We start from the raw sequence: 15,270 nt of genomic DNA on the forward strand, positions 1-15,270 counted from the left end.
ATACTAATGTACTTATACTAATGTCACATAATTTGAAATATTGATTTTATAAGGTCTCAGCATTTTGTTTACAAATAGGGATTGAAAAAAATCCACAGCATATTATTAGGATTGGTTTATGATCCACAATATGCGAATGCTTGCTTTGTATGAAGCATTTGATCTTGCCCTCTCGATGTTTCATGTTATAAAAGGGCTTGAATCGAAAGACCTCACATATACATGTATCTTCTCTGTATGTTGCAAAATGCTGTATGAGTGTTATGTGATTGTATCAATTTTTTATTCTCTCTTCACTCTCTCTGCAATGGTTATTAATTTCATATCTATGATTGTATACATACATGGCAAATATACTGGACTTCTTATTAAAAGTTCGCATATATATATATTAAAGGTTAACTTTTGTTATGGATGTGATTATTTTAAACCTGTCTTTGATCTTTGTAGGAGTATATGAAGAAGTCAGGTCAGAAAGGTATGGAATGGATAGTTCACTCTCCTGATAAGGTGGTTTAATGAGAAGCAGAAAAAATTGAGAGAAAAACGTGTGTTTGATGAATACTGTCAAAAATAATGGAGTTTTAATTTCAAACTATTGATTTTGTGATGTGACAGATGTGCAGCTCCTCCACATCATGTGATATAAATTTTAAAAATCAAAAATTTGGAGAAAAAAAAAATTGGGGGGGGGGGGAATATGTACAATGTATATCAATGGTGACATTCTCATATTGTACATGCATGAAACAGTATCCTACTTCCTGTAGAGAACTATTAGTCCAAAAAAAAATAAATGAAATCATGCAAACTAGGTTTTAACAGCCATCAAAACTATGTAAGAAAGCATGAAAAGTTACACACTTCTCAAATACATTTAAAGATTTATAAAAATGAATCAAAATTTACATTGACAGAAAAATGATACTTGTAGGCAAAGAAATACAGTTTCACATTTTATTAATGAAAAACCAATATACAGTACATATTTTCTATCACTTTATCAAATTATCACAATACTAATAAATACAATATCTCTTGTGACATTTAGAAAGCTTCAAATAATCTATGTACAAGTAGTAAATACTTAAAGGACAAGTCCACCCCAACAAAAAGTTGATTTGAATAAAAAGAGAAAAATCTAACTAGCATAACACTGAAAATTTCATCCAAATCGGATGTAAAATAAGAAAGTTATGACATTTTAAAGTTTCGCTTAAATTCACAAAACAGTTACATGCACATCCTGGTCGGTATGCAAATGAGGAAACTGATGATGTCATCCACTCACTATTTCTTATGTACTTTATTATATGAAATATTCTAATTTTCTATTCATTGTTGAAAAATGATTAATTCCTCCCTGAACATGTGGAATTAGCATTGTTTAATACTAAATGTTTCAATCAAGTTGGTCCTTGTTGTCAAATCTGTATAAAAAAAAAAGGAATATTGTATAATTCAAACAATAAAAAACAAAAAAAGTGAGTGACATCATCAACTGTTCATGTGCATGTCACTCAATTGTGCATAGCACTGTTTTGTGAGAAATAAGCGAAACTTTAAAATGTCAACTTACATCCGATTTTGATGAAATTTTTAGTGTCATGCTAGTTTCATTTTTCTCTATTTATTCAAATCAAAATTTTTCTGGGGTGGACTTGACCTTTAATACATGATAAATACATCATTTCATTTTCACATACCATGCAATGAGGGAAATTTATTGAAAGGAAAACATCGGTGGGAAAATAATGTAAGGAAATGGCTTAATATAACATTGAATAAATGATTTCTTAAAATGCCATTATTTCCAAATTTTAATTCTTGTGTTTGTATTTTTACAAGATAACAATAGTCCATTCAAATTATGTATGAAAAAACAAGTAGAATGTCTATCAAGTATATTACATTTCTTCATTAAAACAAATGAAATGACAGCAAGGATTTATTTTCAAAGTTTTGAAAGGATTCATGGCAAAATTTTGAATAAATAAAATATCTTCATTTGCTTTAACTTGATTATTTCATAGTGAAGATTACTTCATGGTTTAAACTAAAAGTAATTCATTAAAAAAAGTATATTAAAGGATGTCATCAAACTATGTAGTGCATACCTCAAAATGGCTTCCAATTAGTTTTTGTTGACAAACATATAATACAATTTGGATTTAAATTAATTGGCTCAATTATATGAAAAGTAAAGAACGGTTTTTAGAAAGAAAAGGGAGATAAAAATGTTCTATATATCTAACTGAGCCAACAATGACATCATTTGTGGGATGTGCCTACTCCATTACTGATTTCAAATGAGTTTGCTAACAACCATTCATTAACACTTTATTTAAAACAAAACTTACCAGGCATTTTTCACAAATAGAAATCTCAATTTTTTTTCATTCCAAGCATTTTTTTTTTTACAAAGTTGTAACCTGTAAATTTGCTTCAATATTTCACCTCACCGTTAATTTGTATTTACTACAAATCTGACAGAATAGTACTATTTCACACGTGAAGTGAGTAGAATAACTAAATTGATTATTTCTACTACAAGGTATTTCTGGCTGTATTCAAACATAGCTACATGTACATGTACACAAGAATTTTGTTCTGTACATTTTCTGAATACATACTTTAACATTTGATACACACATTCAATCAAACATGTAATAAATAGGCCTGGGAATAAAACTCGGACAATCAATGTTTTCGACCAGTTTACCAAAAATCGGCAGCCGAATACTACTATTTACACTAATCGAACGGTCGCCAGACGTTGATTACTGATCTGATACATTTGATTGTCGAAAGTACATGGCTATAATCTTTGATATTTGACAACAAAGTCCAAGATAATAAATGAATTTTATGCTAAAAATATTATGAATTCCAAACTCTTTTGATTTCAAGACAACAATGACAGCCGCTCTGGCGATCGTGTATCATTCAGCTGTGTTGACATGCATGTCATAGGCGCTGTACTGGGACAATGAGTCAGCTTGCACATTATGAGTAACCACTGGTAGGTCATGTAAATAGGTCAACTTTTTTATGATTTCTGATAATCAAGGAATCTTCATTGTTCAAATTATTTGTTTACCCTGGTTAACATTCAAATGGCAAAAGGGTATTCGACAAAGGCCAAATAATAATTACCATGAGCAAATGTGTGCATTAGGAGGAAATCAGGAAAATTTGTAAAACATAAATTATGCCCATATTCTGAAGTCGGGTTTAACTTAGACCACGGTCTAACTCTTTACTAAAATTATTGGGGGCCAAAAATTCACAAATTCTGTTTATATTGTATATTTCTTATGTTTAATATTTTGTTTCCTTTTGCTTTCATAATAGAGAAAAATACTTCAATATACTTCAGTTATCATTCCCACATAATTATGGACAATTTGAGTGTCATATGAGTTCATAAATTGGATGTGTAATGTTAGGGATTTGTGCCCCCAATTGGCTCTCCATACTTAGACCACATTACTTTATATCTGAGTTCACAATACGGGCGTGGTGTCCATACAGTCTTATCTGTCACAAAATGAGTTAAATGTTCATGCTTTTAGCTCAAACCTACTCCTATAAATATGGACCAGATTGTCCATCTCAATAGATACATGAGCAAGATCATCATATGTATCGAATTTTTTAGGGCTCAACATGAAAATTGTTAACCATAATTTTTCTGTATTTCGTATTTATATTTATCTATATATTTATATATTTGATTTGAAACTTTGTGTCTCACTGTAATTGTCCATATAAGTGTTTCTTTTTAAAATTGAAAATGGATTTTGATCAATAAATTTTGAAACTTGAAACTATGAGAATATGCCACAATCTGACCTCCCCCCCCCCCCCCCCATCAAAAGCATAAGCTCTCTACTCAACACATGTAACAAATGTAATACATTATCACTGGTCACCTGTCGAAATATGTAATAGACCATATATAATATGTACAATATATTTACAAGGTCTGATGATCTCAGCTTCCGTGTAATGATTCCTTCTCTGCTATTGCCTTTTTAAGTTGCTGGGTCCTCTGTCTGTCAATCACTTCCATTTCACGGATTTTCTGTCAAAAAAGAACGAAAAGCAAGATATGAATCATCAACGAGGCAAGAATATAGGATTGATTTGTGTGAATTTTACAATGAGATTCCCTTTAATGTATTGTAACCCGACAGATCTGACAGACTGCAAATCCATACATGTAATTATCCTTATGTTAAACAATAGATTGTATCTCATAACAGCTTTAACATCAAGATTTATATTGAGAGAAATAAGAAAATATATAATAATGAAAATAAAATAATGTAATCACATTGTCATCATTCTTTTCATACCCATCATAATCATCAGCATTATCGTCTCCTCAATCATGATCATCACATGCACACATAAATAATCATTACTGTCATCACCATCATTGTCAACATCAACACCACCACCATCATCATAATCATCATCACCATCATTATCATCATTGTCATCATCATCACCACCACCATCATCATCATCATCACCATCATCATCATCATAACCATAGCATATCTAATCATCCACTATCAATCATCAAACAATCATCGTCACAATCACTATGTGTAATTCACACCAACATCATCATCATCACCATCACCACCATCACCACCATCACAATCATCATCACCACCACCATCATCATCATCCACCACCATCATCACCACCATCATCATCATCACCACCATCATCACCATCATCATCACCACCATCACCATCATCACCACCATCACCATCTTCATCATCATAACCACCACAATCATCATTATCCTCCTCTTCCTCCTCCTTATCATCACCACCACGCTATCTTTCATTGCGAATCACCAAACCATCAATATTACAATCACTTTGTGTAATTCAGTCACAATCACTAGTTGTAATTCACACTCGCAATCACTATATGTATAATTCACACTCACAATCACTATGTGTAATTCACACTCACTACGTGTAATTCACACTCACAATCACTGTGTAACTCACACTCACAATCACTGTGTAATTCACACTCACAATCACTATATGTAATTCACACTCACGTGTAATTCACACTCACAATCACTGTGTAACTCACACTCACAATCACTACGTGTAATTCACACTCACAATCACTGTGTAATTCACACTCACAATCACTATGTGTAATTCACACTCACAATCACTACGTGTAATTCACACTCACAATCACTATGTGTAATTCACACTCACAATCACTACGTGTAATTCACACTCACAATCACTACTTGTACTTCACACTCACAATACCTAGGTGTAATTTACCACCATACCTGAGATATTTCTGTATTGATGATGGTTTTGTACTGCTTCTCCTTGCCTAGTTTCCTCATGTCCTCAAGAAACTCAACTCTCTCTTGAATCTCTGCTTCCACTGGAAGTTTTTGAAATTGCACAAAAAAGCATAAAAAGTTTATATTCATCCTAACACAAACGATTCCTATCGACAGTTTGACATGCAGGTCAGGGGCCGTGGAATCCTATGACCTTTTTCTTTGAAGCCTAGCGCTTATTTTGACACCAAGTTTGCAAAATTTTCACCAGGTGCGCAGAACTGCACCTCGCGTCGCACGATCTTACGACCCTTTTCTTTTAAAGCCTTGCGCAAATTTTGACACCGAGTTTGCAAATATCACACCGTTCGTTACAGAGTCATGTGACCTTTTGCGACCAAAGGTCAACCCGAGAAGTGAAATTTTCTCCATTTTGTGTAAAAAAAAATAGGAAATTAATATTTACAATTTGGGCTGTAAATCAAAAATCTTTTTTATATGTATTTTGGCTTTGTTTTTCATTTATTTTGACATATTAGGTAAGACTCAGATCTGTCCTGGGGAGGGGCCTTCGAGCCCCCCCCCCCCCCCCGTATTTTCATGGAGAAAAAAGCCCCGGGTTAAAAAAATGTATACATCTCTAGACTTCTGTGATCATTTAATTGCACAACCATGCTAAGTGTAGTCCTATACATAATCATGATCTTTTAATAAATATTTATCAAGTGATATTATTGATTCATTTCAATCAGTGCATGAACACAGCCTTGCTGCTTCCACCAAGCTATACTTACAATCTGCAAATCTATCAATAATGGGTTCCGGTTCAGGAGTCTTTAGAACTTCTCGTTTACGCTCTTCCGTGATAGGAGGGATGTCTTCACCGTATGCCATGTAATTTGCCAATCTTTCTTTCTCCTTGTCTAATGATTCTGCAAATAAACATTTAAAAATATGATGGTGGTGATGATGATGATGATAATAATAATTATCATAATCATAACAATACTAATGATATTGATAATAATCTTTATTAATTCATGTGACAAGTATCAACGACACCAGATGATAGAGAGACATGTTTTTTTTTGCAACAAATCATTGCCAGGGTATTGAGAGTGGTAAAGATAGAGGTTTATTTTATGAAGAATTACAACTATTTCTTATTCACTGTAATACATTGAATAAGAATTAGCTGTAATTCTTCATGTTCCATCCCTTCTTCCTTCTGTTTTCCCCATGATGCCCCAAAATAATCTAATGAAAAGTGTGGGGGAAGGCTTGACATACAGCATCATGATCATTTTAGAGGTCAAGTCCACCCCAGAAAATTGTTGATTTGAATCGATAGAGAAAAATCAAACAAATATAACGCTGCAAATTTCATCGAAATCGGATGTGAAATTAGAAAGTTATGACATTTTAAAGTTTCGCTTATTTTTCACAAAAAAGTTAAATGCACAACTCAGCGATATGCAAATGAGAGAGTCGATGATGTCCATCAATCACTATTTCTTCTGTTTTTTATTGTTTAAATAATGCAATATTTCATTTTTTACAAATTTGACAATAAGGACCAACTTAACTTAACCATAAACTGTTAAAATAATAGTAATTCCACATGTTCAGGGAGAAATACAAAATTTGTTTCACTTGACAAGGAGGAGAAAATTAGAATATTTCATATTTCATATAATAAAATACAAAAGAAATAGTGAGTGGGTGACGTCGTCAGTCTGCCAATTTGCATACCGACCAGGATGTGCATATAACTGTTTTGTGAAATAAAGCAAAACTTTAAAATGTCATAACTTTCTTATTTTACATCCGATTTTGATGAAATTTTCAGTGTTTTGCTTGTTGGATTTTTCCCATTTTTTTCAAATCAACGTTTTATTGGGGTGGACTTGTCCTTTAAGTTTCTTGTCCCCCCCCCCCCCCCCGACATAAGGATTGTCCAACGAAAAATTGGCAAAGATGATCTGAGGAGTACTTTATGAAAGGAATGGTCAGCAATTGTCACCGACTACTTTTTCGCTCTGAACCAATCAGATGCAGGGATTTGAGTCGCTTTTAACAAACAACTCTAGTGAAAATCACTGACTATGTGTCATGAAATGCGCCCCAGGGGAGTTTCATTGAACAGTAGTCAGCGATTGTCACTATTTCACCCTGAATCAATCAAATGCAAGGATTTTAGTAGTTTTTAACAAACAGCTCTAGTGAAAATCACGACGGTATAGTCCATGAAATGCGCCCCAGGGGAGATTCAGTCAACAGTAGACAGCGATTGTCACTATTTTACCCTGAACCAATCGGCTGCAAGGATTTCAGTAGCTCGTAGCAATCAGAGGTGCCCAACTTACTAGTCACCCCGCCACCTGGGTACTTGGGTCTCTCATAGGCTCCCGACTCCTCTATAACTTCCTTGGAGCGTACCCCCTTACCGTGGGCCATCGGACTCACCCTCGCACTGGGCTTCTGATGGGGTACAGGCTGTGCTGGTTTGGCGCTTGTTGTTGGATTACAAGATAGGGGCAAGGCAGTACCATCTGAGAGTAGGAATCAGTTTTAATATGGAAAATTATTATTCAATTCCTGATTTTAATTGTTTGGTCATATTTTGAATTAAATTTTATTACATTATTATTATTGAAAAATATGGTCATATCCACTACATAGTGTTTACATCAATTTACACTTTCTACAGAAAAAAACACAGAAATTCTATCATTTTCAAAGCCGTTTTGCTGAACATTTAGATTTACAGTGAGTATGTAAAATATGATATTAGGGAAGTTGGCCAGCATCGTAACTTTTATGTGAATGAATTAAACAAAATAGGTTCAATCTCCCCTATTCATCTGCTCAAACGTAGAAATATAGTTTTTCTTGTTTTACTGCGATAACATCAACTTTTTAATCAAATACAGACAGATTGCTACAACATACTTGACTGCATACGTAGGATGAAACACAGTTATCTGTAATGAACCAAGCACTACAAGTGTATAAACAAAGACTTACCGTGCATCGTTTTCTGCAATTGTCTTGTCTGGAAATTATTCAGTTTTGATTCTTTCATCATAACTGTGGCAATAAAAAAATGAAGAGAGTGGGATAGAGACAATACAGATTAAGTTTAACAAAATGAAATACATGTGAAGTTGTGAACACCATTTTTTGCATCTCTAGTCAAGTAAAAGGGACTGAATTTGATTACTGAGTATATTATTTTATTAATGGAATCTAAAAACATTCCATTGTCCAAGAATGCTTACAATGAAAGTCAACAAGCTCTTAATTGTATCTGTTGTGTTACAGGACCCAAGCATGCTATTTCAATCTTAAATAATTCTTTCTATTCCTGAAAAAAATTTAAATCATTGTATGATATACAGCTTGGAAAATGGATGCATTATAATGATCGATCACAGTATACAAACTGATTCTCTTTATCACAAAATATACATGCATACATGTGAATGGTGACAAAAGTTTGAATACAAACATTATCTTTAGATACATAAGGCAAACAGTAAGCCCCCCCCCCCCCCCCATCCAAATGTTGTATTTTTTTAGTAAAAGGGTTTTGACTTTGAGTAAAATATAATAAAGAATTTATAAAATGCTTACTCTTAAAAATAAAATACTGTTCTGGATGTGCAGGATCTAGTGTTTAAAGCATTGGACTCGAGAGTGTTGTCAGTTCAAATCTCAACATGTCCATTATCTCCACTTTAAATGAAAAGGAATGAGAGTAATTTCTGTCTGTAAGGTCAACCATTATGACTAAATTCATGAATGTTTCCTCCAGCATGTAATTGGTGAGAGTAACCAGCTTATGTGGCATTAATGAGGAAAGCTATACTGCCGAGGTATTAGAGATAAATGATATTCATCATAAAATGTTCACTAGTGATTATTAGCAAGCAGGAAAAGTTCACCAATTGTTCTTAACTTACGAACAAGCTTTATGAAACGGCTTGGAGTGACTTAAACAGAAACAGAAAAACATAATTGTTTGTGGAATATCAACGAAATGCATGGCCATCATGATGGTTCATCTTAATTCCAATTTTTAGGTGTGCAGACAAGAATTGTCACTGGGCGCTCGTCTGGTGCGGACATGTCTAGCTCGCGCTCTCACTTTTAACATTTTTAAATTTTTTAATTCGTCTTTTAAATATTTTTTTAGCCATCTTTTAGCCATCAAAGTCTTTTTAAAGTGTGCTATACCCAGTTTTTACCAACTTTTGTGGACATTTAATGGGGGAATCTCTAGTAACGTCAACCAAACTCCACCTTAGAAACTCTAACCGTCCAAGTCGACGCTTCACACCAGATGCCTACAATATCATCGAATACAGAAATGTTAGGCACCTGTACTCATTCCTGCCCAGAACCATACGGGACCTTCCCTTAGCTACTACATCAATGCAATCCCTTGACAAATTTAAGGCTGCTATAAACTAATCAATGTCGCATCTGCACCCGACCACAGCGTCATGGAACTTTCGTTCTGTTGCTGTGTACCCGTGATGATGATGATGATGACATAACTAGGTACTACTAGTTAGTAGTAGTGCCACCTACACACAACTTAACCGAAGAATTAAAATAGCTTTAAAAAGATTGACAGTTAATACATGTAGTTTCAGAATGAAAACAACGTTTATTTGAACACTTAACGTAAAGAAGTTCTAGATAAGGTCAAAAGATAATTATTAAAACTCTTTTTGTGTGTTCCTGCAATTAGATCTTCACACATTACAAAAAATACATTCGCAGTATTTACTGAACTGCATATAAGACTGTTAATTTAACTTCTACTTTCCTCTTATTATTAATTAGCGGAGTCCACGTCTTTGTCATGTTTAAATAAGAGAAACTAGATGGTGCTCTAGTACTACACTTCTTAATTAATCTTTATAAAAAAACAACTATCAAAGTTACAATGAACAAAGCAGACAAACTAAGAGACAAAGAACATTTGTCAACAGAATATGGTCATTGACATTGCTGTCAGTGACACAATGTCAGAGTCAAGTCACAAGTGTCGTCTTTCTCTTAATCAATTTATCAAAGTAAAACCTCAGAGCACCCAAGGGTTCATTACATGCCGCCGCGCACAGAAAAATCAAGCCATAGAAGTCGTGTGTTGTGGACCCAAGAAGTGAGATCCCAGCATGCGCGACCCACTAGTTAGAAATCCACTGCCAAGCAGCCAAACGCGGTTCGTGGTGCGAGGTTAGTATATAGTGAGTGATTGTATTACCGACCGGCCTTGTATTACCGAACGCACGCATCATACGCATCAGAAAATAAATTCATACGCTCAAAATTTTGCAACATCTTTCCAAAGAGAACTTGAATAGAAATTGATGATAAATGGTCAAAAACACATTTTCAAAGTCTTAATATTCTAACAATAATAAAATATGGTCAAAATAGCTCATAAGTGTTTTTGTTGTTTTCTCAACTTTTCCCATAGAAAAAACACGTTCGGTAATACGATACCTTTTCAAGTGACCAAAATATTTCACGTGCAAAGAGGGGTCCGATTAGAAGCTAATATCGTAAAAAGGAAAAACAATTTCGGCAAAATTTTCACATATTTATATTTTGTAGTAGACAGGAATAACCGTCGTTTCTGGGGATTTATTCAACAATTTCTGACATTTTACTGTAATCCCCATTTACCGACGGTAGGGTGTACGTGTGGGCTCGCATGTGTTCTCATTCCCTCCCTTTTGTCAATTCACAGTCCAAAGTTTGATGTAATTTTACACATCGAATTTACAATCTAAGGATGTATAAACAACAAACTTTTAAAATTTGATATTCCATTAACAAAATACTTTAAACGATATAGATGAAAAGGCATGAAAATTATACTTTACCGATGTTTAATTGGGTTGAACTCGATAAAAATGGTCAAAATGGCAGCCAAACTATAAAATATTTACAAACGAACGTCAACAATCACGAATGTGATATCGATATTGCTTTCGATATTATACGATCTGCTCCATATGCGAACGAAACCGAAGATAAACGATACTAGTTATACTAGTACTAGTACTAGTTATAATCGCGATATATCGATTCGAGACATTAAGTTAATAACGATAATGACGTCATTCAAGATGGCAACTTGCAAGAAAAACCGTCAGGTCAGGTGAAAATGTCTTAGATGACAGATTTCTCAATCATCCAGAGGATTTTTTTCAATAACTCCGGCCCAAGGTATGCAATTACTTAAGTTATTTATATTTCCCTGATAATGGAAACCATGAAACTTTCAATTTTGCTTAAAAAACAGTTTTAAATCGCGATCTATAAAACGCTAGTTCACTATACGTTGGCTGTAGGTACGGGGCCCCATCCCCTTCAGTCTATGTATGGTGAGTGGAGCCAACGTAGTTCAGCGGAACAACCAAAATACAGAGACTGAAGCTTTTGGTCTAATTTTGTAGGTAATTATGTATTTATGTTAAAAGTTTGGTGAATTTTATGAGAATAATGTGTTTGATATGATTGAATTCATGAAAAGTGTTCGGTAATACGATCCACTACCATACTAATACTAACCTCGCATGTTGTGTGAGTGCCTCAGAGTAGATCTATATAAAACTAAGACTAAGAGCTAGACTGCATCATTCAGAATTAAGACTTCCAGATAATTCGGCCTTATCCTGAAATAAGTCACCTCTCTTCTCGTGTGCGCTCGTTGTGTACAAAGCCTGAAACTTGAGTCAAAAGACTCAATCATATGGGAGATCATCGCCGCTAATGAAATGAACGGCAGTGAATCATGTGCAGTAGAGGCGCACGGCCAATATGGGAGACTCTCTCCAATAGGGGAGACAATCTCCCACATTGGAGACTTGCTTTGCAAAAGGACAAAAGAAACAACACCAACAAAAGCATGATTTTTTCCACCCAAAATTTTGTCTCACTGAGGTCAGAAGCCCATTTGTTTTGTGTGTGATTGGGGAAATAATAAGATGGCAAATATAGCGATCTTCAACGCTTATATATAAGCGTCGAAATTTGTAGCCATCTCCTTGTATTAGTCTATAATATACAACGTGTCAAATTGTAGCGAACTAGTTCGCTATTTCCAGATCTCCTCTATATATATAATATATACGAGGGAGAATTGTAGCGAACTAGTTCGCTATTTTTCGGATCTCCTCGATATGTACACGAGGGGGGAATTGTAGCGAACTAGTTCGCTATTTTTCGGATCTCCTCGATATGTACACGAGGGGAAATTGTAGCGAACTAGTTCGCTATTTTTCGGATCTCCTCGATATGTACACGAGGGGGAATTGTAGCGAACTAGTTCGCTATTTTCCAGATCTCCTCTATATACAAACGACTGGAAATTGTAGCGAACTCGTTCGCTATTTTTCGGATCTCCTCGATATGTACACGAGGGGGAATTTTAGCGAACTAGTTCGCTATTTTCGAGATCTAGCTCTACTACATACGGGAAATTGTAGTTCGCTATTTTTCGGATCTCCTCGATATATACACGAGGGGGGGAAATAGCGAACTACTTCGCTATTTTTCGGATCTCCTCGATATATACACGAGGGGGAATTGTAGCGAACTAGTTCGCTATTTTTCAGATCTCCTCGATATATACACCAGGGGGAATCGTAGCAAACTAGTTCGCTATTTTTCGGATCTCCTCTATATATATACGAAGGGGCATTGTAGCGAACTAGTTCGCTATTTTTCGGATCTCCTCTACATATACACGACCGGAAATTGTTGCAAACTAGTTCGCTATTTTTTTTTATCTCATACTATGCAATGTGGCAAACTGTAGCGAACTAGTTAGCATTTTTTCCAAAGCTTACATTATTGTGAACAGGCGCGTAGCCAGGGGGGGGGGGGGCGGTGGCCCCCCAAAAACGTCCCCAAAAAGAAAAAAAGAAGGGAAAAAGGAGAGGAGAAAAGGAATAGGGAAGGGAGGAAAGGGAAAAAAGGTAGCTTTGTGTTTTTTTTTTCTTTTTATTGTTTTTTTTTCTCAAAAGAGAAACTTCTTCACTCTTGCTCTAAAATTTACTAAATTTATATATGAATTTTGCTTCCGCGCTGCGCGCGGTTAAATGATAATATTGAAGTTCTCCATTGTTTCCCCCACCCTTTCTCTAACCCTGTTTTTCCACCTCAGCTATATGTGTTTCTTGCCAGTTAAAGTTCGAATGTATACATTAGGGCATGGAATTAGAGTAAGGTGAGGCCGAAGTATATGAAGTTATCTTTTTTTTATTGATTGCGTAACTTCTGGACGGGTCGGCCCTGGGCGGGTAAAATCTTTATATCAATTTCTGCCGTCACCTCCATAAAGTCAACTTCTCCTGCTTTTCAGCTCATCACTAAACAGCCATAATTTTGGGGCAAACAGGTTCCTAATTTAAAAAGAGGAAGGTATAAAATTCGTGTCGTATTAGATAAAAAAGTACAATATTTATTATCAAATTCTATTAAACCTCATGTCATTTCCCTGCACATTTATCTCCTGTCCTGTTTTGCGCACTCAGTTTGAAATTTTGAATGACACTTAGGGTTCTTTATAATTCAAAATGAAGCGCTTCAGGATAAGTCAAAGAAATTAGGCATCCTTTTTTATATAATTTCAATGAATCACAGAAGTTTCAAATTTTTGCGCACTATTTTCCTTGTAATGAAGTTCAATAATCTTAGAAAATCAATTGAATTAGACCCGATGGGGTATTAGAGATATGTGCATTTGATGAAACGTCCGCCCTTTGAAACTTCAGAGGATCATTGCTCTGCGCGGGGAGGAATATCTTCCTCCCGGCATATACACTTCTTCTCCTCTGTTTTGCGAGTTATGCACTGTCGCTAAATTGTTTGTAATCAAATCTGATCTTTCCAAGAGAAGTATTCAATCTATCTTTGAGAATACCCTTTTATCGGGACCCTTTTCATGGCAAAAAAAAAAAATGAAAAAACGCTTTAGCCTCCGCGCTTCGCGCGGGGTTTGAAGCGCGGGGTTATTATTATTTTAATTTCCTCCATTGTATTCCTTTTTTATGCGTTCGCTCACAATCACTGTTGAACTGAACCAGGTTCATGAAAAAAGGGTTAAAAATCACAATATTGTCAACTGAATTGGAGCTGATATACTAGATACTAGAGACGAGAGAGACGGCTCCTTTTCATTTTAATTTATGAAACACCAAAATCTTCGCGCTTCGCGCGGGAGCCCTCCCTGGACCCAATCCCTAGGGAGCGCGCTTCGCGCGCTCTGTAAGTGTTGGCACGCTTCGCGTGCGATTACCGCCCCCTCCAAAATGAAATCCTGGCTACGCGGTTGATTGTGAAGGCTTCAAAGTGAAAATCTGCAGGTTTTGGCTGTATATATTGATGCCATATTGTCAAATTGTATTTGTAGCGAACTAGTTCGCTTTTTTCCAGATCTCCTCTATATACATACGACGGGAAATTGTAGCGAACTAGTTCGCTATTTTCCAGATCTCCTCTATATACATACGACGGGAAACTGTAGCGAACTAGTTCGCTATTTTTCGGATCTCCTCGATATATACACGAGGGGGAATTGTAGCGAACTTATTTTAATAAGCTTGTAACCGATTTTGCAATCGGCAACCGATTCCATTCGATTTCACCACAATCGGCAATCACTTGCCGATCTTCGATCATGCCCCTTGAAGGAAAAAATCGAAAATAAAAAATCGGCGTAGATCTGCTTACAGTGCGTGATCGCTTAGAAAATATTTCAAGATTGTTTTTGAGGTGCTAGCTATTTAGAGGTCGCATTATTCAGGGAGAAAGACGCGGTATTATCTATGGCGATGTTTAAGAGGAAAGATATCTTCTCTTCCAACTCATGGTGATAGCGGATGCCGCCGTGAACTTTGAA

The 15,270-nt window shown here is 35.4% G+C and overlaps 1 protein-coding gene across 1 annotated transcript; it reads right to left on the bottom strand.

Moving 5' to 3' along the window:
* Positions 1–943: 943 nt before the first annotated feature.
* Positions 944–9,065, bottom strand: LOC129269787 (UPF0193 protein EVG1 homolog). Its single transcript, XM_064105207.1, has 6 exons — positions 8,979–9,065; positions 8,370–8,432; positions 7,709–7,894; positions 6,137–6,274; positions 5,343–5,443; positions 944–4,087 (listed from the first exon to the last, which is right to left on the bottom strand). Exons 2-6 carry the CDS (start codon positions 8,428–8,430, stop codon positions 3,998–4,000), a joined length of 576 nt encoding a protein of 191 aa, XP_063961277.1. The 5' UTR covers positions 8,431–8,432; positions 8,979–9,065; the 3' UTR covers positions 944–3,997.
* Positions 9,066–15,270: the final 6,205 nt, after the last annotated feature.

Source organism: Lytechinus pictus, chromosome 10, assembly GCF_037042905.1.
Source record: "Lytechinus pictus isolate F3 Inbred chromosome 10, Lp3.0, whole genome shotgun sequence".
Classification (NCBI taxonomy): Eukaryota; Metazoa; Echinodermata; class Echinoidea; order Temnopleuroida; family Toxopneustidae; genus Lytechinus; species Lytechinus pictus.